General features: G+C 46.2%; 2 protein-coding genes across 2 annotated transcripts in view; both read right to left on the reverse strand.

The window, feature by feature from the left end:
* Window positions 1–260: 260 nt before the first annotated feature.
* Window positions 261–20,203, reverse strand: man1b1b (mannosidase, alpha, class 1B, member 1b). The gene is made up of 14 exons (XM_056285786.1): window positions 19,939–20,203; window positions 19,148–19,291; window positions 12,186–12,294; window positions 10,925–11,043; window positions 10,082–10,224; window positions 7,274–7,383; window positions 6,863–7,042; window positions 6,029–6,177; window positions 5,553–5,741; window positions 5,090–5,280; window positions 4,595–4,715; window positions 3,844–4,038; window positions 3,348–3,479; window positions 261–2,234 (listed from the first exon to the last, which is right to left on the reverse strand). Exons 2-14 carry the CDS (start codon window positions 19,250–19,252, stop codon window positions 2,028–2,030), a joined length of 1,950 nt encoding a protein of 649 aa, XP_056141761.1. The 5' UTR covers window positions 19,253–19,291; window positions 19,939–20,203; the 3' UTR covers window positions 261–2,027.
* A 3,955-nt stretch (window positions 20,204–24,158) lies between these two features.
* The window catches only part of si:dkey-61l1.4 (collagen alpha-1(II) chain), a 72,760-nt gene continuing 69,382 nt past the window's right edge, over window positions 24,159–27,536 (reverse strand). Inside the window, exon 52 of the mRNA XM_056278936.1 lies at window positions 24,159–24,314. Coding sequence (XP_056134911.1) covers window positions 24,159–24,314 — 156 coding nt within the window. The remainder of the gene's footprint in view (window positions 24,315–27,536) is intronic.

Below are 27,536 nucleotides of genomic sequence, written 5' to 3' on the forward strand. Positions count from 1 at the left end.
GAGCTACATATACTGATGTTTACTGGCTAAAACAGCCATCAGCTGAGCTATTATATAGCAACGTTTTGTTCACAAGAATAAAACAAGTGTTGAATGTGTAGTTACATATTTAAGGATTGATCATCACTCCCTCCCTCCTCAGTTTTACACATTTTTGCAGTTTCCACACTTTTTAAACCTGATGAACTTATTTGCCCTACACATGAGTAGGAACCATTTAAGCGGGTCACTGGTGTTTCCCCTGACTACACAAACTGCCCCAGAGTAAAAGCCCTGGGCTGTTATTTCTTCCAACACCAAATGACCTTTCAAGGGATTTCTGAAAAATACCGCCATAAAAATTATTTCCCATCATTCTTTGCCATTAGTATCGACAACCTCTTAGCCAAGAGTATCCTAAGCCTACATCTGAAAAAGCGTATTTGGCCACTGTGTTGACAAAGTCAGAAAAAATTTCTTCCGAATGTGGTATCAAAATATATTTTTATGTTTTGGAAAGAAATGGCTTTTGAAAAATAGCTGTTATATTCGGTATTGTAAGGAGAACCAATCATCAACGATGGATTTTTTCAGTAAATCTTTGGCTCGGGAATAGTGCCAAACGGTTCCAGTGATCCTGAACGACGACGAGGGTGATGTAAGTATGTACATGGAAGAGAGGATATGGATGAAGATGGAGGGATTACTTGCACATTCGGATTTAAAAACACAGATAAACTGAGTGACTGCTCTGAGGGAATGCTGACTAACGATCCTGTGAATATGTAAAAATATTCATTTCTGCACTGATCACTTGAACAAATCTCGACATGGACAGTGAACAGCTGTCTGCAGAAGGTTATCTGAAGCAACACTGAAGGCACACGTGAGACTACACCGAGACAGACATTCTGGAAAAAACACAGGATGGGGGAATTTGGTCTCACAAATTCTTTAAAGCCAATACAAATACAGCTTCACTGTTACCCAGTGGTATCTTACAGAAATGATGGAAATCTGATCTGCAGCTAAGACTACTCCAAATCATGAGGCAGAAACCCACAATGGTAATTCAGTCTACCGCGAAATCCACCAAAACCACTATAAGAATCATATATACTATTATTCAGTTAAATTAAGCTAGAATCATATAAACTCACCATGTACAGTTTTCTCACTATAGGGAACACATATATACTCAAGCCAGCTCAAAATAACTTATGAGAACAGAAAGGAACATTCAATAAAGGAATAGCAGCTGCATCAAGGAAAATAACAAATGCTAAGTGCTCACACTCTTCCCGCAAAAGAAAAGTTTCACAGTACAAAATCCTGGGGCTTGTGATGACTGAAATAATTTCGGGGTCATTGGGCGTCCCAACTAAAAAAAGGTTCCCCTTATTTTCTCTGTCTTAGAAAAGCGTAGGCATGTCGATGGCAGTCACTGCCAGGCAGTCACTTCCCAGCATATTCCTGTAAAACACATTACACCAGAGGAGGGGGGCAGGTGGAGGTGGTTGGGACACACCTTCACCTGAAGTGCTCAAGGGCACTTCAGACACCCCGCTCCCCCCGCCATCATCACACAATTAAGACACAGCTGAAGTACAAGTAACAGCCAGGCTGCTGTTCCACCCTGATAGCGCAGCACATGCCGGGGTTACGGAGGCTGCCTGACTGGTTAGAAAAGATGGACAGGCTTTCCCCGTTCTCACTCCAGCACGGACACAACACTCAGAAGTCCATATGACGAGGACAGACAACACGAGGAAATAACAAGGCCATACCGAAATCTGAGCCCGGCTTTGCTTTTTGTCCATGGCTTTTAGCATAAATATTTTCAGCCAAACAAAATGTCATTAATACACAGGATTTTTTTTTTCAAGTTGTGAACTAGCTTCGTGTTGCATCCAACATTTCAGTCAGAGATCAGAGAAGTAATTTTAGAGATGTATCTTTGTGTTAGCCAACCCCTGAGATGTGTTTGAGTGTGTGATCATACGTGTGAGCTGATATTGGTTATCCGAGTTACAGAGCGTGCACGGATTTCATTCAATGGCAGGCCATATGGGCAGGGGATGGGCCTCCGTGTTGAAGATATACTGGTCCAGGCTGATGAGGTTGGGGTCGTCGGAGAAGAGTAGAAACAAGTATTTAAGAGTCTCGCCCAGGAAGAAGCTCTCCATCTTGTCCCTGGGACTGGGGTACTCTGGGTCGCGCACATTGTTTATAGAGGTGTAACCGCCAGAAGAGACCTGAAGGGGGTGGGACACACACACAACACACACACACACAGACACACAACAGGAAGTGATGAGTGACAGTCTGATAGGCATCTCCCTATGATTTCTATCCACACTACCTACCACCATCTTGATAAACGTAAGAGAAAATATCTTTTATAATAAATACAAAACATCCTTTATGGTCAATACAACATTAAATATTTCCCTGCATGGCAGCAAGTGTGTACAGAGAGTTCCATTCAAACAGATAAAGGGACCAATTAAGTTTGCGAAAGCAAGGAGTTTCTGTTTTAGCCAATGGAAATGTCATTTTATGATGTAAGAAAGTAGCAGTTTGATCATCGTGGCCCTCTCAGTTAAGATTGATCAGAGATGTCAACCCAAGACCCGGGCCACTTTGGAGGTCCTATCTGAAAAAATGTTAATACTACATATTGTCTGTGTTTCTTGTGAGTTCAGAAGAGAGGTGAAGAAGAGAGTGCAGGCAGGGTGGAGTGGGTGGAGAAGAGTGTCAGAATTGACTTGTGACAGAAGGGTACCAGCAAGACTTAAAGAGAAGGTTTACAAGATGGTTGTGAGACCAGCTATGTTGTATGGTTTGCAGACAGTGGCACTGACGAAAAGACAGGAGGTGGAGCTGGAGGTGACAGAGATGAAGATGCTAAGATTTTCATTGGGAGTGACGATGAAGGACAGGATTAGGAACGAGTATATTAGAGGGATAGTTCAGGTTGGACGGTTTGCAGACAAAGTAAGAGAGGCAAGATTGAGATGGTTTGGACATCTGTGGAGGAGAGATGCTGGGTATATTGGGAGAAGGATGCTGAATATGGAGCTGCCAGGGAAGAGGAGAAGAGGAAGGCCAAAGAGGAGGTTTATGGATGTGGTGAGGGAGGACATACAGGTGGCTGATGTGACAGAGGAAGATGCAGAGGACAGAAAGAGATGGAAACAGATAATCCACTGTGGTGACCCCTAACGGGAGCAGCCAAAAGTAGTAGTAGTAGATTGTGTTTCTTCTGAAAGGGATAAAATGCACCAAAAAGAAAAGTTTTAGCTACAGCTATTGTGTTTTCCAAAGCTTCAGCCAGACCAATGCATAAGCAGAGGAAGTATTTTCACCTTTGTGTACTTGTTGAAATTCTGCAGAATTTCCCAGCCCCAGTCCCTGTACTTCCTGTCCTTGGTGAACCTGTACAGGTAAAACAGGCTCTCCACAGTCTCTGGTCGCAGGAGGTTGTGTCTGTCAGCAAGCTAACAGATATAAACACAGACATCAAGGCCACATTTATATTTTAGGCATTTGGCTGATGCTCTTATCCAGACCAATACACAATGGCTTAACAGGTGTGCGGGTGGGTGTGGGTGGATGGAGGGTTCTTGCTCAAGAATACTTTCACAAGATCCAGCTTTTAAGGAACACACATATGTAAGCACTACATGCTATGTCTTGACGCATGCTCAATAATCCAGGTAAGAAAGTCAAAGAAGGTTGAATCAGTTCATCTTGACACGTTTACTGACAGACACGATTCATCACTCAGCTAAGTGACATCTTTGAACTACATGCTACGGTATACCCACGTCCCTCTCTAGGGCCTCTGCTGCCTCCACCCACCTTTACGTCCAGGTCATTTGTGCTGCCCTGGTGCATGTTGAAGTGGACGATCTCTGGGCTGAGGCCTGTCTCCATCTGGGCATACATCTGGTAGCAAGTCTCCATCAGCTGTTTGGCAAGCTCCATGTGCTCGGCAGGGAGGCCATTATGTGCCCCCAGAGCCAGTGTCCCAGGTAAGAAGCACACTAGGTGGTCCTAGTAAAACAACATATACAAAAGAACATGGAGTCCAAGAAAAATTATGTTAAGATTATTTTTTTAATACACAGTTGCAACAAACAAAACCTGATTGGATAGTTTAGTCACATGTTAGCCTAGATACACAAAAAAGCAGACCCTAATTTTTTTAATTCACTAAGACAGCAAAGGCAAAGAGTACGAGGCATCACAACAATCTGGACAGTAGTTTGTTTCTACAGTCACAGAAAAGGGAGGGAAACGAACCCTGGAGGGTTCCTGGAGATTTTCCCCTACAGAATACCAGGGTACTTTCCAGAACTTTATTTCTGACTGGGTTTAAAAGTTTATAGACATGTCCAAGATGATGGACGAAAGAGGTTAAGAAATGTGAATGTCAACTAGGTAGCCCATCTCCTCATCTGCAGATGTTCTTTTTAATAAAGAGTAGGTGAAATGACAATAATGCCATAAAACATGTGTATCAAACGTGGAACAGGGCTGTGGACCAATATTTTCCTTAAAATGATTTTTCTGAGGATTCACTTTGAGGGTGGTGAAATGTGCTGCTGACCATTTTAGGGCTGAACTGTCCATGGGACAACTCTCCAGCAAAGGTGAGCCTGTTGGGTGAAGAGTGCTGTAACAGGTTTTTCTGGATGCCCTCCATTGCCTGTAGGTAGTCCTCCAGGAACCTAAGAGAGAGACACACACGCATGACCAAAAAAAAAAAAAAGGTCTACACTCCCCATCAGATTTTCATTACCTTGAGATGCCAAGATTATCCAAATTAGCTTTTCAGCATCTTGATTAGGACAGATGACTAACAAAACGCTGCTCAAAAACAAAAGGCTACTCAATTCTGCAAATTACAAGTGAAAATTAATCCCCAGGAAGAACAAAAAATATAGATTTCCTCCCCAAAGTAGCCATGTGATGTGTCTTGTTTTTTTATATAGCATTTTAGCTATATAGAAAAAAAAGTGAGAGAAAAAAGTTTACTTCCCCTTTAAGTGAAGAGAGTTAACTATGTAAATAAGCAGCCACCGAGAAAGGAAGTGCAACTTACTGGTCCTCCTTCTTGCCTCCTTGAATCCACTGCTTCAGCAGGTATTCATAATAGCTGTCAGCCCTGGCACCCAGGGTGTAGATCCCCTGGTGGGTGAACTGTCCACTATTGGTGTTGATAAACATGGGCACAAGGCCGTCCAGCTTACCGTCCAGCTTGTGAACCTGCCCCATCACCTCTCCCACCGCAGCCTGGAGGACAAAGAGCAGGAAACCGGGAAGGCAAGCTTGTTGATTTCTGTGATAAACATCTACAGCTGTTACACATTTGGCAGTTATTCTTATCCAGACTGACTTGGCTTAATAAAACTCTCTAGATTATCAACATCAGAAAAGAAAAAGTTCTAAAGGTTCACCATGCCCTTGCTACAGCTGTAAGAAACTACTGCTGTGACTCTGCAGTGGTCTTTGATCGAAAAGAAAACAACTGATAAGGGTCTTGCGAGGGCACTTGCACTTGTCACCTGATACTGAGGGTCTTGAGTGAGGCGGCTGAGCTCTCTGAACTCCAGTTGGATGCTGGTGACCTCGGCCACCGTGCTGTCTGAGGTCCATCTGGGAGGGTGTGCCGTACCCTTTCCGATATTGACATCAGAGTAGGGGATTTTAGATGGGGTGTTGAAAGCTGGCATCAACCTGGAGCCAATGTCTTTCTGTCGAGGAGGAGGAGGAGGAGGAGGAATAGTTCCTCAAAAATGCTGGTTTAAACAAACCAAAGCATCACTTAAAGCAGTGACCCGGTCTAATTTATGTCCATTTTTTATGAATAAATCCTACATTTCTAGAAACAAGACTGGCGTAAAGGACAGGAAATACATGACAATAGCATGCAGAAAGTGAAAGAGGATTTCAGAGGAAGGAAGAAGGTGAAGAAATGCTAGAGGTCTTTCAAGGACAAGCTGTTTAGTGTATTTGCCAGACAGTGTAAATGCTGACTCACAGCCTTATCCAGGAACAGTGGGTCTCCGGTCAGATGGTAAGTGCTGAGGAGGCCTCCCAGAATGCGGATGGTGCTTTCAAACAAGTTGACGTCTACATTCTTGTTGAATGAGAGCTCTGTGGCCACCCATTTCTTGGCTTCATCAAACTCTGACATAAAAAATGACAAAAACATCTTCAGGAACTTCTCTCTTGGAAATAAAGTTAACATCTACAAAATAGGGTCTATGTGCTCCTTTCAAGGGGTAAAGTACTACCATAGCAATGCCAGTGGCTCAAGGTGATAGCACTCAAACTATAAAGCATTTGTCTATCAGTGGGGCCACCTATGCAAAAATGATTTTAATGCAAAGTGTTGTGGATATCAGTTTCCACAAAATAGTGGATGCTACATATGCTATTTATTTAGGAATGGTTTGCTGAGCAAGTATGCTCCTGTTTTTTATTAAGGACCTGCTTTACATTCATACGATAACAGAGATTTCCCCCTAGACCGCTAGCCTCGAAGCAGCATTTCAGAGTTGAGGGGGGGAAAAAAAGTATGGATTTCAAATCCATACTTTTTTTCCCGACCAAATGTCAGGATTTAGGATTGATGTTGAAAATTGGTAATGCCAATTCTCTGCAGAATGTAAATAAGGCCACTTCATTCATTTTTTTCCACAACTATAATCTATGAGAAAAACGTGGGCCTACTATTACATTAAACGTGCAGTTAGAAGCAACTGGAGGAAAAAGTCCTTTTTTCTATAATTTCTGTGATTCCAAAAATTTTCAAAACCAGATGATCATATTTACTCAAACATTTCAAGCGTAACGCATAATCTCAGCGTACCATCTTTCAGCCCCAGGATCCACATGGTATCCAGGGCATCAATAAGTGTCAGGCCGAGGCCAAACCACTCTCCGTAAGACTTGGAAATCGGCCTGAGCTCATCATGGCCCCAGGCAAAGTCCTTGTAGCCTTTCCACGCATGTCTGAAAGCTTCCTGCACTGCTTCCAACCTACCATATTCTGACAAGATCAACACACCCATTAAATATCCCAATTTCTTCCAATCATGATGTATTTCAGCACTAGCAAGTATTTCATCTAACAACGGCTTACAGTGTACAATGAATACTATAATCCAACAGTAATTCAATCATTTCATATAATTATTAAAATACAGTCTCATTATATAATTGTATAGAAACACTGATTATGCCAAACAAGAAGAGTTTAAAAGAAGAAAAGAGCAGACACCTGACTCCCCAGGAGATTTTTCTGGTTGGCTGGCAGGTAAATTCTCCTTATTTCCCACTGCCTTCGAGTCCTTGGTTTCTTGGTCAGTTTCAATCACAGCCCCATGCCAGCTGAAAGTGGGAAGACCAGAATATACCATAAAAGTAAGTAAGTAAGTAAATAAATAAATAAAAGAAGTGGTGCCAGAACCTTGCCCTTCGACCCCCTGAACTTTAACTATGACCAATCTTCAGAGCGACACTTTTCTCGCGGTACCAATGAAAGGAATATATCTTTAAAATATAAAGTCAAACACTTTGCTGTGCATTTCAAGTAAAGTGAACACTGTTTTATCCTAAAACATCTGCTCTTTTTTTGTGATCTGAGCTTATTACCTCCAAAATGTAATCAGGTCATCTAGGGAGCACTGCTCACCTTTCAGAAAATTTTATGTAATTTGCTGTAGCCATTTTTCTCTAAATTTATAGTGACAAACAAACAATAACCCTACAGGTGTAATAAAGAAATAGACAAACCATACCAAAATCAACACCCTCAACAACAAAGTAAACATCTTTTTATAATAAGGCATTTCGAATACACAATATTATGGAAGGACCCACGATGCTATAACATTTCATACAGGTAGGACACTGTTTGCCAGAAGTAGTTGTGATTCATCAGATTGTTGACACATACATTCTTTTCTAGGATTTTTTTAACTGGGTAATGACTTTAAACTTGTGAACTTACAAACCTACAACGGTCAAAATGTCTTGATGCATGCTCAATAACGCAGGTCATAAAATCAAAGCAGGTTGAATCAGTTCATCTGGACACAACGTTTACTGACAGATACGTTTCATCACTCATCTAAGAACCCAGACACACCAAACCTACATCAGAGAACTAGCGGCGACGAAGGCTGACTGTTGCGCCGCCTCACGTCGCCTGTGTCTTAGCCATAAAAGTAGCACTTGAACACACTGCAAGGACTACAGCCACCGGCCAACTAGCATGTACGTTCTGCGCCTGCGTGAGGAAATAACTCTCCATACCAGCAGGTGGCAGTAGTCTGTATTCATCATTCAAAATTTGAAACCGGAAGACCCAGTGACCCACCCAAAGCAACGTTTGCTTACCATTTCACTCAACTCTCGCTCACTACAGACGGTGTCGTAATAAAGCTGCTTCTAATCGAGAATACATCTGATAAAAAGTTGCAGATGGCGCTGGCGTTGTGAGCCCCTGGTCCTTTGGTTGTGGAAGAAGAAAGGGAGAGGCAGAGGCGAAAAATAAGGAGAAATCGCACTAAATGGGTGAAATCGTGGATACCACAGTGAAAGGCTCAAGGGGCTTCCCCGAACAGATTGCCATGTCGCTGGGAAAGTATCAGCTTCTTGAAATGTCCAGGTGAGACGAAGACGAAAAATGAGAGGAGCCTTCTGTGTGTGGCCTCTTGACTTCACCGTTTGCTTGCTTTCGCAACTTCCGTTTCTCTTCTCGTGCACCGATTCGCTAAGCTGAACAGTCAGAGTGCTCTCCCTCAACAACGGGCCCCGCCGCCGGCGTAATTGGCCGAAAAGCTGTCGACAGGGGTACGACTAGAGCCAACGGTGCGGGACACACCGCAAAAACTAGGGCCACAGACGCTCACCGACGGCCCGACACTGGCCGACCCTCAGCCTGGTGTGTCACGGCCTTAAGTGACCCCTTCAGTCTCAACTGCCTGCAGGTATCCCCACCCTTATAAACAACACAGTGGCATAACGGCCGAAAACAACGATCAGTTTCATATGCACATAACCATGAGCATTAACTAGAGTTTCAATGGTCATGTGTACTATTCACAAAGGATTTGGGAATGCTTGCAATCACAGCAGATTTCAACAGATTTCAATGCTAATCGTTGGTTTCGGTCATTATGCCACTGTACTGTTCATAAGGGTGGGGGTACCTACAGTCAGTTTACTGAAGAGGTCACAAGATGAGTGATGAAACGCATCTGTCAAATGTTGTGTCCAGATGAACCGATTCAGCTTTCTTTGACTACAATGGAGATTTAAAAAAAAAAAAAATTCTAGTTTTTCCCCTTACCCCACCCGATTAACTCAATGGCATATGGCCGGAACTCTTGTCGAATAGCTCCCCTGGCTCAAGTTTCCACTGGAATGAGATAGTCGTAACACCAGCTTCCTTCAAACTCGTGTCGGCTGCTCTCGCCATTTTACATGCTGAAACCTCGCATGGATTGCATTCCCTTCAGGACCGAGAAGGAGACGTAGGGAGAATGCTTTCGGTTGCTTGGCTGCAGGCGCCCGGATGGGCCAGAGGGGTCGCTGGAGAACGACGAGTCCCCGAACACTACACCGATCTACACCCACTATCCCTCGGGTAAGGGTGGCCTAATGAACGCCTTACCCCGTGAACGCTCTGGCCGTGGCCGGTTACGGCGAGTCTGGGATACGAACCTCCCAGCCACATGACGAGCGGATTGCAAGATCGGCGGTTTATTCCGCTCGGCCATCAGAGCGGTCTACAATGGGAGATTTTTAATATTTGTACAGCGTACATTTACAAAAAAGCTAACAGTAAATCACTAGCAGTTATTCACTGTTTTTTTTTTCTCCCCAAATTGTGGTCATTCTTAACCGACCTTTAAAGTGAAGCATTTGAAAATGAAAAATATCTGCAGGGATTTAATGTGGTATATCTTTAACGTCATCTGTTTTAGAAAAACAAAATGTTAGAAAACTTTTTAAAAATAGAGCCTACCCCATCAGCATCCCAGATGTTCAACTGAGCCAAACTAACCCCTTGGGGTCTCACCTGATGACTCCCCCATCTTCCACCTCTTTCTTGCCACCTGGCTCCTTGTCTCCCTCCACCAGCGTATTGGAGGCATTTTCTTTTTTCTGCAAGCGGTTCTGCAGGGCGGGTGGTCCCCGTTTGTAGGGTAATCTCTTCTGCGTCTGTGGGAAACGGTGACATACACAAAGATTCCTTTTTTAACTGCCCCCAAATCTTTTCATTACCATGCAAGTGAGTTTTAAGAGGAAGAAAATCAGCTTCATCTGTACTTCAGGTTCACACTACTATGTTTACACACCTATTTCTGCAGATTCGATGGTATCTTTTGAAGCACTGCCTTGTCTTATTTAAAAGACAAACACATAGCTAAGATGCGCTTTTGGTATTGCACTGCAGTTGGTTTCGCTGTAGAGGTGCTTACGGATAAACATTCACCGAAAGAGATAAACAATGTTTTGGCATGCACCTCTTATGTTTGTTTTCTCTCTTTTTTACATTACAACTCACTATCTGGACATTGTACCACTTTAAACACCAAACTGCTTGGTGATTAAAGTGGTACCATGCACCTCTTATGTTTGTTTTCTCTCTTTTTTACATTACAACTCACTATCTGGACATTGTACCACTTTAAACACCAAACTGCTTGGTGATTAAAATTCACATCAACAAATATATTATCCTGTCAACCACCCATTGGTCAATGATTACTGAAAATGGGAAACTTCACAACAATACAAAAACATGTGAAATTATCAATTGATATAGGTCACATCTACATCAAATGTGCAGTGACAAAAGTTTCACAGCAAACGCTGCGAAAACCTTGCAGAAATGCAAGACGAGATGTAACATTGCAACCTGGGAGGAGATTTCTGGCCGGAGGGCTCTGCCTTCTTTCACAGGCTCAGGTAACACATGGGGAACGACAGGCCTAAGGTCACCTCCTCTCTCCTTCTCCTGCTCTGCAACGGCGAGGCCTGGACAGACGCAGAAAAAATGTTGTAGTACAGTAATACTAGTATGGAGTAACAAGTATGGTCTATTGGTTGGAGAGAGAATGTCTTGAGACCAAAGGTCACAAATTTGATACCCATGATAGCCCTGCTGCCATATAACAGCTCATGTCTCCTATCAAAGTCTCCTTATGTAAGAGACGGTACCTGTACCTGCGAACAGTAAGCAGCTCCGGATGCTTTATCTGCATTTCATTATTTCTTAAAAAAGGTTTCGGTGTTAAGAAAAACTACACACACAGGAACAGGGATTTACAACCCAAAATCCTCTTGCTGCGAGGTAAATGCATGTGGTACAGCATGGTGGTATGCATAATCTTAAATTATTAGACAGCAGATAAACGTGAAGGCGGAAAAGCATGCAATAAAGAGCCTCATTTATTCAAATAATGTAAGTGACAGTACATGAAAATTGCATTTTTTTAACCACGCATTATTGGGTTAGATACTACAAACATCTCGGCTCCAACTTAAAGCTCTAACAAAACCTTGACTAATCTGACCCAGATCTACTTTGTTAGTCTCTGGTAAAGAGGGTGATTTGGCACTTCAAAATGCCAGACAGAATGCTTTCGCAGGTACTTTGCTAGTATTGCTATCGTCTCTTTCATAATGACCAAATTTGTGCCTTTTGTAGGCTATACTCTATTTATATATATATATATATATATATATATATATATATATATATATATATATATACATACACACACACACACACTCAGTGAAGGAAACTATCCATCCATCCATCCATTATCCAAGCCGCTTATCCCAATCGGGGTCGTGGGATGCTGGAGCCTATCCCAGCAGTCATTGGGCGGCAGGCGGGGAGACACCCTGGACAGGCCGCCAGGCCATCACAGGGCCAACACATTCACACCTATGACAATTTAGTACGGCCGATTCACCTGATCTACATGTCTTTGGACTCAGTGAAGGAAACTACACTTCTTTATTTCAGTTAACTGTGTGTTGGAGGAGTGATTGTTGTCTAGTACGCACATGTGGAGGGAAAGGATGAGGGTTTTCTCCATCCATGCATCAATTCATCCTCATAACAACAGCAGTCCCAGAAGACATAACACTGAACGGATTAAGTGTCTTACCTCGGAGGTGTTCGGTAACAGCTGGATAAGAAACAATTCCACAAATCAGCAACAGAGCCAAGGTGAAGAGGATGAGGCTCCGCTGCAACCTGGACAGCTGTTTCCATTTCTAAAGGCACAGAGAAGGAAGCAAAGTGGGAAATATATCAGAGACATCAAGGTTCCTGGAAATCTCCAGTTTCCACGTCTTCTCCAGACCAAATCTGATAGCTTTTCCTAACGTTTGGCTATGATGATGGTAGCATGCATTTCCATTGCTATAAATGGGCTTTATTACTCTGAAGCTCAAGTGTTATTTGCAACAGCAGATAACTAAATATTTAACATTACAGTGGGCCTACAGATACATCAAATGTAGTCGTGTGAATATCAGAACTCAATATTTTCCCACAAGTCAAGTCTACTTCCAGCTGCTGCCAAACTTATCAAGACTTGAAAATCACATTCCAGTTCCACGTGTTATCAAACCTTGCAGACCTTCACAGGCTCATGGGTTCAGATTGAAGTAGATGGGGCTGAAATCAGCTAACATCTGTTCTGTTTTAAACTTACTGACAAAAGACCTTCCACTGAGGCAAGGCAAGGTGAGTTTATCTATACAGCACAGTTCAAACAAAGGCAAATCAAAGCACCTTACATAAAGCTATAAAGACGTAAAAACACATACTTTTTTTTGTGGATTTCCCCCCCTTTTTCTCCCCAATTGTACTTGGCCAATTACCCTATTTTTCCAGCTGTCCCGGTCACTGCTCCACCCCCTCTGCCGATCTGGGGAGGGCTGCAGACTACCACCTACCTCCTCCGAGACATGCGGGGTCGCCAGCCGCCTCTTTTCAACTGACAGTGAGGAGTTTCGCCAGGGGAACGTAGCGCGTGGGAGGATCACGCTATTCCCCCCAGTCCCCCCCCCCACACCCCCTGAACAGGCGCCTCGACCGATCAGAGGAGGCGCTAGTGCAGCAACCAGGACACATACCCACATCCGACTTTCCACCCGCAGACACAGCCAATTGTGTCTGTAGGGATGCCCGACCAAGCCGGTGGTAACATGGGGATTCGAACCGGCGATCCATGTGTTGGTAGGCAATGGAATAGACTGCTATGCTACCCAGATGCCCCCAATAAAATGATTACAAGAAAAATATAAATAATTAAATAATAAAGAATGACAGAAATACAATAATCAAACAGCGTAAAGTGAGTATTTGCTGAAATGCAGTAGCAAACATCAAAGTTCCTAACATGGATTTAAACGAACTCATGCTTGGGGAAAACCTGATCTCTTCAGGTAGTTTGTTCCGATTATGAGCTGCATAATGACTAATAATTGTTTTTGTCCCTGGGAACTACCGGCAGAGCAGCCTCAGATGACCTGAGAGGTCTGGACGGTTCATATTCTTAAAGCAGGTCAGTGATGTATGTCGGCCCTGAACCACTGAGAGATTAATAAACAAGCAGTATTTTAAAATAAAGTCTGCGGTTCACTGGACGCCACTGAGAAGATCTGAGAACTGGAGTTATATGTTTGGGCTTCTTAGTCCCTGTCCGAATTCTAGAGGCAGTGTTTTGGAAAGAGCTGTAGCCATTTGACAGCTTTTGGGGAAACCAGAAAAACAACAACTGATAGCTGCACACAATGCTGTGCAGTTTCACAGTAGGATCTAGTAGTTACATTATTCTGACAACATGAACTACATCTTGTCCTTCACCCAAACAAGAGATTACCGTTCCATCCCTCCACTGAAAGAGAATTTATGTCCTCCCTCTGTCACAGCGCCCTAAACTATGTCTGCACAATTCATAAAACAAACGTTGAATTCTCAAAACCTCACCCCTGCAATTTCCAAATGACACACTGCAAATTTGAGCCATCTTCCTAAACAAGACATTCTGATGCTGTGGAGAATCCCTGGCTCAATTGTAAGTCAGATCTTTCATTTCCCCTAAACCTAAGCCAATCCTGCACTTTTCAAACACTGAGAAAACATTTTTTGGACTTTTTTTTTTTTGCACCCCTTCTTCATACTGAGTAAGAGCAATAGGCTGGGCATGTTGCTATGTATGGTATAATATTAACACCAGCAACCTTCCAAATATTAGGCAATATTTGCTCTGGTTGGCAAGTTTGTCTACTCCGCCAACAGTTGTCGGAGAGCTAAATGGGAGGATCTATCCTCTTCCAAAAATCTAGTTGGATGATAAATGTGGGGACTTCCTGGATAATGTGTGGCTGGTGGATAAATATGCTGATTTCCTGCCCCTGATAAAGAGACTGGTGTGGAGTTAGAAAACAACGAGACAGGAGACGTGAGAGTAGACGTAGTCGAGGTAGTTTACTAGCTCCAACTTTACATGTCATATATTCGACAACGACACTGAACTCTCTGCTCCGGAAGCGGAAGTGCATTCTCTCTTAGGTGAATGTCTCTAGTTATATAGATGTGGGTCACCACACAGGCCCCCCCAGAATTCACCTACACAAAACAATGCAAAACAGCAAAAGCGCAACTCATGAACATAAAAATAGACTCTACAACAGAACAGCCAATGACATAGTGCAAAGTCACGGGGAAAACAAGTGACGAGTCGGGGGGTGGACCCTGCGGCCATAACGGCTGCGCTTCACAGGAGGGGAAACAGATGGGGCCGAAACCCGGGCCATAGGCGGGGCCGAAGCAGGAACAGAGGCAGGTGCCGGGGCCGACCTAGGAGGGCGTCCCCGCCGCGGGGGTAGGGCCAATTGCATTGGCTCCCCAATGTCCAAGTGAGCAGGCTTGAGACGGTCTATAGCGACCCGCTCCGGCCTGCCCCCCATGTCCACCACAAAGTTCTTATCCCCCGCCTCCAGGACGCGGAAGGGCCCGTCGTATGGGGGCTGCAGCGGGGACCGATGGCTGTCGTGCCTAATGAAGACGTACCTCGCCGATGGCAGATCCTTGGGGACGTAGGACCGGGGGAGGCAGTGTTGAGACATCGGAACGGGAGCGAAGGCACCGGCAGCGCTCCGGGACGCACTGAGGTGAGAGGCGGCCGACCAGGGAGCCGTAGCATCCGGAAGAAACTCCCCCGGAACTCGCAGGGGCTGGCCATACACCAGCTCAGCGGAGGAGGTCTGGAGGTCTTCCTTCGGGGCCGAACGCAGGCCGAGCATGACCCATGGGAGCCGGTCCATCCAGTCGCAGCCAGTGAGGCTTGCCCGCAGAGCGGCTTTCATGTCCCGATGGAACCGCTCACAAAGTCCGTTGCTCTGCGGGTTGTACGCCGTAGTGCGGTGGATCTTCATCCCCAGGTGCTCAGCGACCGCCGGCCAGAGCTCCGAGGTAAACTGGGAGCCCCGGTCGCTCGTGATGTCACCCGGTGTGCCGAAACGGGCCACCCAGCAGCCGATGAACGCCCGTGCTACCTCTGCTGCCGTCGTGGAGGACAAGGGAATAGCCTCTGGCCACCTGGTGGCCCTGTCCACAATAGTGAGGAGGAACGTATAACCACGGGAGGGGGGCAGGGGACCCACCAGGTCAACATTGACGTGGTCAAACCGCCTCTCTGGAACCACAAACGGCGCCAAAGGGGCCTTGGTATGGCGGTGCACCTTGGCGCGTTGGCACGCCACACAAGAGCCGGCCCAGGCTCTAACATCCTTACGGAGCCCAGGCCAAACAAACTTGACGCTCACCAATTTGGTCGAGGCCTTCACTCCCGGGTGGGAAAGGCCGTGGACGGTGTCGAAAACTCGGCGCCGCCAGGAAGTAGGCACCAGGGGGCGCGGTTGACCGGTGGAGATGTCACAGAGGAGGGTGGTGTTGGCCGCGTCGAACGTCACGTCCTCCAGCCGTAGCGCCGTAGGGGTCGACCGGTAGTCTTGAACGGTCGCGTCCTTGGCTTGGTCCGCTGCCATAGCGGCGTAGTCGAGTCCCAAGTGAACGGCGTTAACAACCGCCCGTGAAAGGCAGTCGGCGACGGAGTTATCCTTGCCCGACACGTGTTGTATGTCCGTGGTAAACTCGGAAACCGCCGCGAGATGACGCTGCTGACGCCCAGACCACGGTTCTGAGGTTTTGGCCATACAGAACGTCAGCGGTTTGTGGTCCACGAAAGCGGTGAACTGTCGGCCCTCCAATAGGAACCTAAAGTGTCTGGTTGCGAGGAAGAGACCCAGTAGTTCCCTATCAAAGGTGCTGTATTTGCGCTCGCTCTCACGGAGTTGTTTACTGAAGAACGCCAACGGCTGCCAGCCCCCCCCACCCACTGCTCACACACGGCCCCCACGGCGTAGTCGGAGGCATCCGTTGTAAGGGCTATGGGGGCGGCAGGCGACGGGTGAGCTAGCAGCGCAGCGTTGGCCAGCGCGGTCTTGGCGGCCACAAAAGCCTCGTCCATCCCCGAAGACCAGTCCAGCTCGTCCTTAGACTTCTTACCCCGCAGGGCCTCATACAGGGGACGCATGATGTGGGCGGCACGGGGCAGGAAACGGTTATAAAAGTTCACCATGCCCAGGAATTCCTGCAGCGACTGTACAGTGCGGGGGCGGGGGAACATGGTGACAGCCTCAACCCTGGCAGGGAGGGGAACGGCCCCCTGTGGAGTGATGTGGTGCCCGAGGAAGGTGATGGACGACTCCCCGAACTGACACTTAGCTGGGTTGATGATGAGGCCGTGTTCGCTGAGCCTGTCAAACAGCTGTCTGAGGTGCGTCATGTGTTCCTCCACCGACGCGCTGGCCACGAGGATGTCGTCTAAGTACACAAACAAAAATGGCATGTCACGGAGCACAGAATCCATAAGGCGCTGAAACGTCTGCGCCGCCCCTTTAAGGCCGAAAGGCATACGTAAAAACTCAAAGAGCCCAAAGGGTGTGATGACAGCCGTTTTTGGGACATCCAGTGGGTGGACCGGCACTTGGTGATACCCCCGCACTAAGTCGATTTTGGAATAGATGGCAGCGTCCGCCAGGTGGGTAGAGAAATCTTGTATGTGCGGTATGGGGTACCGGTCGGGGGTCGTGGCATTGTTTAGGCGACGGTAGTCCCCGCACGGGCGCCAACCCCCGTTGGCCTTAGTAACCATGTGAAGAGGGGAAGCCCACGGGCTGTCAGAACGGCGGACAATGCCGAGGCGCTCCATAGTCGAAAACTCCTCCCTGGCTATTGCGAGCTTGGCCGAGTCGAGGCGTCGGGCCCGGGCGTAAACTGGGGGCCCCACTGTGGTGATATGATGTTCCACGCCGTGCTTGGCCACCGCCGAGGAGAAGGTGGGTGTGGTGAGCTCGGGGAAATTGGCGAGCAGGCGTTGGTATGGATCCCCGGTGGAGAGTGTGTTAGCGAGGCACAGCGCTCCAGCGCCCCCAAGCGTGCAGGGGTATGACGCAAAAGAGACGGCATCAATCACGCGACAGTTTTTAACATCCACCAGCAGGTTGAAAGCACAGAGGAAATCCGCACCTAGGAGCGGGGTGGATACAGCAGCCATCACAAAGTCCCAGCCGAAACGTCGGCCGCCAAAACACACGTCCACATGTCTGATACCGTACGTCCGAATGGACGTGCCGTTGGCGGCGTCCATCTGGGGGCCGTGACTGTCGGTCATCGTGTCCACAGCTTGTGCTGGTAGTATGCTGCGTTGAGCGCCAGAGTCAACCAGCAGCCGCCGGCCCGACAAGGAGTCTCAGATGAACAACAGCTTGCAGTCACGGCCGGCGCCCATAGCCGTTAACGAGCGCCGGCCTTGGCGTTTCCCTGAACCCTGTAACTGCAGGGTTTGCGACACCGTTTTGCTTTTGCCCCAAACCTGGCATGGTAATAACAGAGCCCGTCGTCAGGTTGGCGGCGGGCTGTCACCGCAGCCGCGGTGTCCATATAGTCGTACACAGGTGGTGGTGGGGCGGTCTGGTGGGGTAGCAGGGCATGCACAAACTGTTAACGGTTGGCCAGGAAAACCTTGTCTGCTTCAGCAGCCAGAGAACTGTAGTCCTTGGAGGCGGCGAGAGGAGAACTGGCCAGTGCTGTGCGTACAGGTGCGGGGAGCTGCCTCAGAAAAATGTGTGTGAAAAGAAAGGCCGGATCAGCCGATCCCAGCACAGACAGCATTTTTTCCATTAAATCAGACGGTTTGCCGTCGCCGAGGCCATTCGGGGACAGTAAACGGTCTGCCTTCTCCAGCTCCGACAGTTCAAATAGTTTCAGGAGGAATGTCTTTATAGCATCGTACTTGCCAGCAGCTGGCGGAGCTTCCAACAGTGTCATTGCTCGCGCCGTTGTCGATGCGTCTAACGCCGCCACTACGTGGAAGTACTGCGTTGCATCCTGCGTTATCCCTCTCAGCTGGAACTGGGCTTCCACATGTTGAAACCACGGCCGTGGATTATGCTGCCAAAAGTCGGGTAGCTTCACAGTAGCGGTGTAAATGCTAGCGTTAGCAATAGCCATGTTGTTAGCACCGGCGTCGTCGTTGTCAGACATACTCGTATTAGTTGTTCGATCACGTCGGGGTCACCAATGTGGAGTTAGAAAACAACGAGACAGGAGACGTGAGAGTAGACGTAGTCGAGGTAGTTTACTAGCTCCAACTTTACATGTCATATATTCGACAACGACACTGAACTCTCTGGACCGGAAGCGGAAGTGCATTCTCTCTTAGGTGAATGTCTCTAGTTATATAGATGTGGGTCACCACACTGGACAGCTTTCCGGAGCAAGCGTGTCATAATAAAACGCCGTAACATTATGCAGTTAATATATTAATTCCTTCATTCAGTGGATCTTTTGAAGTATGCAGCTTACTTGAAGGAGGTCATGCAGAGGAATATGATATAGCGCATCCCTGCGATAACCTGCTTGGAGTAGGTGTATATCAGTATATGTCAACACCGGAAGTGAGTGAACTGAGTAAACGCCGACTTGGGAAAGTTATGACACAAAATCGTGTGTGTGTGTGTGTGTGTGTGTGTGTTGTAATATCTCACGTACCCTCCAGCACGACTGCCTACGCAACTGCTTGCTGTTGTTGTAAGTGCCGCGGGCCGGTTCAGTGAAGGTTACAGAGACGTAGTCCTTTCTGGATGGAGGGTGCATGTCTCCAACCCAGCCCACCGAGGAGTCATAAATACAACACTGGATCACAAATGAAAACAAGTAAATAAATAAAGCAAATAAAAAGGAGATGCAGAGAGTTGGGTGTCACAAACCTAGCAGTGGCCGACTGTTGTTGCGAGACAGTTTAGCGTCTCCTGGGACCAAACATGCTCAAATGTCCTTCTTGGAGTAAGCTAAGAAGATGTTTGTGGGATATTAACAGTTTAGATTGGAAAGTAAAAAAGAAAAAAGACCGGCCAAACACACCGGTCATGCAATAAGTACCAACTCACATCAAGCTGACATCGATAACCAGCCTAAGATTTCCATAGCAGCCAGTCTCGTTAGTCAACAGGATTGTTTTATCCGTAGCTTAAGAGGCGCAGACCGATGAACCAAACTAACAACTAGCGTTAAAAAACACACTCTCCCACGTGTTGAACAGAACAGCTCAGTGAAGTGGCTTGTGCTGCCACCGCCATGGAGCTTCCCACACTCCGCCGCTGTACGAGCGACCTTTAACGGACACCAAGCCCGACTACACACCGAGGCGTCACATGAGGCCTAAAAACAACCAGCGCTGTGAGTCGAAGTCAAGCTCTTTAAACACGATAAAAAAATTAAAACTTATTATATTCGCGCTCATTTCCAGCAGTAAAGCGTCTTCAGGAGAAAGGTGAAATTACCTTGCTGAATAAGTCTCGCTCGTACCGTCCAGGAAATATCAAGAGAGAGAGAGAGAGACGGGGAGAGACAGCGAGAGAGAGAATAAATATCGCCAGCGGACCGCGCTCCACCACGCTAACCGCCCTCAGCACTGCCGAAGACTACATGACCCGTGTTATTTATTCCGACTGTTCGAGCGCAGTAGACACGGTACACTATAATGACCCCATCTGTCGTTAACAGCGTCCACTTGTGGCTCCGGGCGCGAGGCTGTTGCCGCTCATGCACGCGTCTCCTCTTCCGACCGTTGCGTTCGCCACTGGCGCGCTGGGCACGTAAGCCCCGCCCACCGCGGAGACAGCGTGCGACTAGAAAACACCAGCAACAGGGTTGCGGGCGCTCAGGCGGGTTTGCCATGCTGACTTGACTAATTAATACGTGACGTTGTTGCTGCTCTAAAGTGAACTAGTTAGGCCTAAAGACAACTTGAAATTAAATCTGACTTTTTGCCGATCTTGTTTGCTCATTCCCCTGCCATACAATGCACATACTCAAAAACCTATGCAAAATAATAGCACCAAAAACGCTTTCTACTTATGTTACGTCAAAATCTAATCATTTTGACTTTACTAAAACAGCCCCCTCTCTGTGACTGCGTCACCAAGTCCGAGCAGGTGGGAGCGCAACATTCCAACCAATAACAACAAATGTTCTACACCGTCCAATCAGATCACAACCCTCACTACGTTTGTACCGCCCCAATAACCTGTACGTTTTATGTGTGTGTGTGTGTGTGTGTGAATATTATATTTAAATATTCCAGTGAGTCAAGTAAGTTTTTTATGAGACAGTACAAGTCTGTTTCATGCCATAATATCTATCTGTTGAGCACTTTCCCTACCCTTGAGTGTTTCTTTAAAGCCCTTTTAAACAAAGTGTTATATACGTATATATATATATATATATATATATATATATATATATATATATATATACACACACACACACACACACACACACACACTCACTGGCCACTTTATTAGGTACACCTTGCTAGTACCGGGTTGGACCCCCTTTTGCCTTCAGAACTGCCTTAATCCTTCGTGGCATAGATTCAACAAGGTACTGGAAACATTCCTCAGAGAGTTTGGTCCATATTGGCATGATAGCATCACGCAGTTGCTGCAGATTTGTCGGCTGCACATCCATGATGCGAATCTCCCGGTCCACCACATCCCAAAGGTGCTCTATTGGATTGAGATCTGGTGACTGTGGAGGCCATTTGAGTACAGTGAACTCATTGTCATGTTCAAGAAACCAGTCTGAGATGATTCGAGCTTTATGACATGGCACGTCATCCTGCTGGAAGTAGCCATCAGAAGATGGGAACACTGTGGTCATAAAGGGATGGACATGGTCAGCAACAATACTCAGGTAGGCTGTGGCGTTGACACGATGCTCAATTGGTACTAAGGGGCCCAAAGTGTGCCAAGAAAATATCCCCCACACCATTACACCACCAGCCTAAACAGTTGATACAAGGCAGGATGGATCCATGCTTTCATGTTGTTGACGCCAAATTCTGACCCTACCATCCGAATGTCCCAGCAGAAATCGAGACTCATCAGACCAGGCAACGTTTTTCCAATCTTCTATTGTCCAATTTTGGTGAGCCTGTGCGAATTGTAGCCTCAGTTTCCTGTTCTTAGCTGACAGGAGTGGCACCCGGTGTGGTCTTCTGCTCCTGTAGCCCATCTGCCTCAAGGTTCGACGTGTTGTGCGTTCAGAGATGCTCTTCTGCATACCTCGGTTGTAATGAGTGGTTATTTGATTTACTGTTGCCTTTCTATCAGCTCGAACCAGTCTGGCCATTCTCCTCTGACCTCTGGCATCAACAAGGCATTTTCGCCCAAACTGCCGCTCACTGGATATTTTCTCTTTTTCCGGACCATTCTCTGTAAACCCTAGAGATGGTTGTGCGTGAAAATCCCAGTAGATCAGCAGTTTCTGAAATACTCAGACGAGCCCGTCTGGCACCAACAACCATGCCACGTTCAAAGTCACTTAAATCACCTTTCTTCCCCATTCTGATGCTCGGTTTGAACTGCAGCAGATCGTCTTGACGGTGTCTACATGCCTAAATGCATTGAGTTGCTGCCATGTGATTGGTTGATTAAAAATTTGCGTTAACGAGCAGTTGGACAGGTGTGCCTAATAAAGTGAGTGTATATATACCGACTGTCAATGGTGTTGATAAAAGTGCTCAAGAAATGAGGAGCGGAATATCAATATAGATGTAGGGGAAAAATATTAATACAAAGCAGTATAAGTTTGTTTCGTGCGTCGCGCACTCATCAGCTGCCAATATATATATATGTGTGTGTGTGTGTGTACGTTACTTAGTGGGTTTAAAGGCGACTGGTTCTGACTGAAGTTAGGTTTCTGAAGTACCAAGTATAATAAAAGTGGAACCAGTGGCTAAAAAATGAATGATTACTCAAGTGAAAACATTTGATCTCAAAAGGGCTTTGTGCAGTTAGTAAGACAAAATGTCCACCATGTTGTGGAAAACAACTAGTGGGGAAACTGCAAATTGGATATAGACAATATGGCATAAATCCTCATTCAGTTTGCCATAAAAGACAATTTCCCCTTCACACATACTACACAGAACTACTGTCATTCATCACAGGACGATATGCAAAGAATAAAAGACAGGTGACTCCGCAGGTAAAGGATGTGTGTTTTAATGGTAACAGACAGCTCTCGGCTTGTCCTGTACTACTGCAGATGAGGGTCTCATCACTATCGAACAGTTTGAAGTCATGGAGGACTGGCAGGAAACATGACAAAACTCTAATGCACATGACTGAGAGCATCAACCTCAAGCATCGGTAGCTCCAAAGGGAATAGGAACTAGCCCCCAGCAGAATACCATCTGAAGCTACACAGAACCATACAACATCTAAACAGTAAGGTTTCCCCAGTTAGTGATTATAATTTGTAGAGCATCAGCAGGCAAACACAAAACAATGAGTAACCAAGAATTATTTATCAAGTCACAGGGCTGTGGCCAGACCAGCAGGGGTATGTGGGTCTTTATTCCTCAAAAATGTGCCTTTTTATAAAGAGCACCGACTAATAATACACTGTTTACCACAGCAAACAAATATCATTTTGTATTTCTCAAATCCTTTTCCTTGACTTAAAATGTTATTGTGAGTAGCTGCTACATTTCCTGAGGCATCGTGATGTTTTATTGTTGGCTGATGACTTGTCACTGCGGACTTTTGGACCTTTTGTTTTTTGAGGTAGGTCGAATTACCCAAATGACCCTCCTGGCAGCACCCATGAGTCATGGAGAAAAAACAACTTGAAAACTTTCAAGACAACATAACTTAATAACTCTAAAAACAAATGAGTCACAAAAATAAAAGGGTAGCAAACGGCAACAACTGAGGTGGTGATGGAATAACTTCCCTCCCATTACTGAAGCACTGTTGAAGTCCATGTGCTGCCAAATCAAGCAGTCACCTTGTGATTTGAAATGACATTTGGTGACATTTAACAGCCCATGAAATTGAATTTACTGGTCTCCAACAGTCCCAGGCACAGGGTAATGCAGGGTATCATGTGTAAGAGTACGTGTTTGTCATCTGTTGGGAAAGTATTCTTCATGGTGAGGATGTATATTGCACTGAGAGGTAGGCAAAGGCAGTCAGCAGTAGTGCAAGAAGCGAGAAAAAGAGGAATGCTTTTAGAAGTACCCAGGCTGGAGTTACCCATTTAAAGAGATGAGACAACGCCACACTGCGGTAGATGACGTGTGGAAGGGGGGGACCAGGATTCTTAACAGCACTGCTGAGGGCAACACAGTAGAGTCAACACAGTAGACACTATCTCTGTTGTGTACGCTCACAGACTGAGTATAGCCAGCCTGTTCCGGGTCAAGAACAATACCTGAATCAAAAGTAAAATGCCTGAGCAAATGACAAGTAATCACATTAAAAGAACCAAATGAAACAATACAAATCACCAAAATGTACAATGTACAAAATGTACTTCATTTTCAGAATATCCCTGGACTAAAATGTGGGCACCGTAACAGTCCATCTCTGACGCAGAACCTTTGAGGTGAGAGGAAAGACAGACTTTCTCCTCAAATACTTGAGTCTCTACCATCTCTTCTCTTCTGTCGGTGAACGGAGGGGTGTCCCGAGAGACACCAGATCTCCCTCATCTAACTGAAGCACACAGGCCCTACGGTGAAGCCAAACTCCTGGGTTAGCTCGTTGTTGCCCAGCACTGCGATGTCCCTAAGTGGAAGCAGCTGGAGGTCTTCACTCTCGAACTGGAACACGGATTCCACGGGTCCCGAGTCCAGCTGCTCAGAGCGCTGTGGGAAAGGAGACGTTTGAAATTGCAGGAGGAAGAACTGGTTTGAATTCAGTACTGGCATGTCAACCAGTTCCCACCAGGATGTTACTCTCATCATTTCTGTGCTCACCTGTCCTGGATGGTATGATACCTAATAATGTGAATGTTTTTCAGTCAATGGACCTCATGCAAGAACCAATTTGTAACTTTCTCTGACATTTGTCTTGAATGTGTTCTTAAGAGAATTCAACACCAGATTCATGTAAACACTCTCAAAGGGGCGATTTGTAAAAATTTTAGTCAACTAAAATTATCAATAAAAGGGAATAACAGTTTTGATGTTATGTCGAAGATATCTATGTATTTTGTTGCAGAGATATCTACTGAAGTTAGCATAGCCCTGGCCCGTCCTGTCTTGTTATACCACTTTGCACCTCAGAAGGTGATAATGAGTCACTGTAGCGTCTAGTCTGCCCTCAGTCCAACGTGAGAGGATGAGGAAGTAGTGCTGCTCAGAGGGTACTGGTATGTACCTTCCGAACAAATACTTGTATCTCAGAAACTCTAAACTTTAGATCTGATATATATTCTTTGTGAATGGCTCGACAAGTTTTCCCAAGTTTTTATGTATTTTTTGTGTAGTCCAGCCACTGAGGATGAACAAGCCCGTGCATTCTTAGTGCAGGTCCAAGCCTGGATAAATGGGGAGGGCTGCGTCAGGAAGGGCATTTTTTAAAACCTTTGCCAAATCAAACATGCAGACCGTAAATCAGATTTCCATACTGGATCAGTCGAGGCCTGGGTTAACAATGACTGCCACTGGTACTGTTGGCCAGCAGGGTGCCCGTGGAAACTATGCTACTGTTGGGTGAAGGAGGAGGAGAGGGGGAAGGCATGTCCAGAGGCAGCGAGAGAGGAGGAAGGGTAGGAGTGTGGAGGCAACAGTCGGAACTTTGAATGTTGGCACTATGACTGGTAAAGGGAGAGAGCTGATTGACATGGCGGAGAGAAGGAAGGTAGATATACTGTGTGTGCAAGAGACCAGGTGGAAGGGGAATAAGGCCAGGAGCATCGGAAGAGGGTTCAAACTCTTCCACCATGGTGCAGATAGGAGGAGAAATGGGATAGGGGTAATTCTGAAAGAAGAGTATGTCAAAAGTGTGATGGAGGTGAAGAGAGTGTCAGACAGAGTGAAGAGTATGAAGCTGGAAATCGAACGTGTGTTGATGAATGTTATTAGTGCATATGCCCCACAAGTTGGGTGTGAGATGGAAGAGAAAGAAGAATTCTGGAGTGAGTTGGATGAAGTGGTGGAGAGTGTACCCAAGGAGGAGAGAGTGGTGATTGGAGTGGACTTCAATGGGCATGTTGGGGAAGGGAACAGGGGTGAAGGGCAGGTATGGGGTCAAGGAGAGGAATGTGTAAGAACAGATGGTGGTGGATTTTGCGAAAAGGATGGGAATGGCTGTGATGAATACATGTTTCAAGACGAGGGAGGAACACAATATGACATATAAGAGTGGAGGAAGGTGCACACAGGTAGACAATATCTTATGCAGGACGTGCAATCTGAAAGGGATTGGAGACTGCAAGGTGGTAAAAGGGGAGAACGTAGCTAGGCAGCATCGGATGGTGGTCTGTAGGATGACTTTGGAGACCAAGAAGAGGAAGAGAGTGAAGGCAGAAACCAAGGATCAAACGGTGGAAGTTGAAGAAAGAGGACTGTTGTGTGGAGTTCAGGGAGGAGTTAAGACAGGCACTGGGTGGTAGTGACGAACTGCCACGTGGTTGGGAAACCACTGCAGAAATAGTGAGGGAGACAGCTAGGAAGGTACTTGGTGTGTCATCTGGGCAGAGGAAGGAAGACAAGGAGACTTGGTGGAATGAGTAAGTACAGCAAACTATACAGAGGAAGAAGTTGGCAATGAAGAAGTGGGATAATCAGAGATGAAGAAAGTAGACAGGAGTACAAGGAGATGTGGTGTAAAGTGAGGAGAAAGGTGACGAAGGCAAAAGAAAAGGCTTGCACTGACTGGCTAGACAGAGGGACCGAGCTGGGAAGGATGTGCAGCAGGTTAGGACGATCAAGGATAGAGATGGAAATGTGCTCACAAGCAAGGATAGTGTGTTGAGAAGGTGGAAGGAGTATTTTGAGGGGCTGATGAATGAAGAAAATGAGAGAGAGAGAGAGAGAGAGAGAGAGAGAGAGAGAGAGAGAGAGAGAGAGAGAGAGAGAGAGAGAGAGAGAGAGAGAGCGAGAGAGAGAGCGAGAGAGAGAGAGAGAGAGAGAGAGAGAGAGAGAGAGAGAGAGAGAGAGAGAGAAAGAGAAGGCAGGATGATGTGGGGATAGTGAATCTGGAAGTGTGGTGAATTAGAAGAAGTGAGGGCAGCTATGAAGAGGATGAGGGCTGGAAGGGCAGTTGGTCCAGATGACATACCTGTGGAGGCATGGAGATGTTTAGGAGAGATGGCAGTGGAGTTTTTAACTAGATTGTTTAACATAATCTTGGAAAGTGAGAGGATGCCTGAGGAGTGGAGAAGAAGCATACTGGTACCGATTTTCAAGAATAAGGGTGATGTGCAGAACTGTAGCAACTACAGAGGTATAAAGTTGATCAGCCACAGTATGAAGATATGGGAAAGAGTAATAGAAGCTAGGTTAAGAGGAAAGGTGATGATTAGCGAGCAGCAGTATGGTTTCATGCCACAAAAGAGCACCACAGATGTGATGTTTGCTTTGAGAATGTTGATGGAGAAGTACAGAGAAGGCCAGAAGGAGTTACATTGTGTCTTTGTGGATTTTGAGAAAGTATATGACAGGGTGCCGAAAGAGGAGGTGTGGTATTGTATGTAGGAGTGGCGCAGGATATGTATGAGATCAGGGTGACAATGGTGAAGTGGGCGGTAGGAATGACAGATGGGTTCAAGGTGGAGGTGGGATTACATCAAGGATCAGCTTTAAGCCCTTTCTTGTTTGCAAAGGTGATGGACAGGTTGACGGACGAGATCAGGCAGGAGTCTCCGTGGACTATGATGTTCGCGGATGACATTGTGATCTGTAGTGAGAGTAGGGTGCAGGTTGAGGAGAGCCTGGAGAGGTGGAGGTATGCACTGGAGAGAAGAGGAATGAAAGTCAGTAGGAGCAAGACGGAATACCTATACATGAGTGAGAGGGAGGACAGTGGAATGGCGAAGATGCAAGCAGTAGAGGTGATGAAGGCGTAGGAGTTTAAGTACTTGG

This window comes from Lampris incognitus, chromosome 1, assembly GCF_029633865.1.
Source record: "Lampris incognitus isolate fLamInc1 chromosome 1, fLamInc1.hap2, whole genome shotgun sequence".
Classification (NCBI taxonomy): Eukaryota; Metazoa; Chordata; class Actinopteri; order Lampriformes; family Lampridae; genus Lampris; species Lampris incognitus.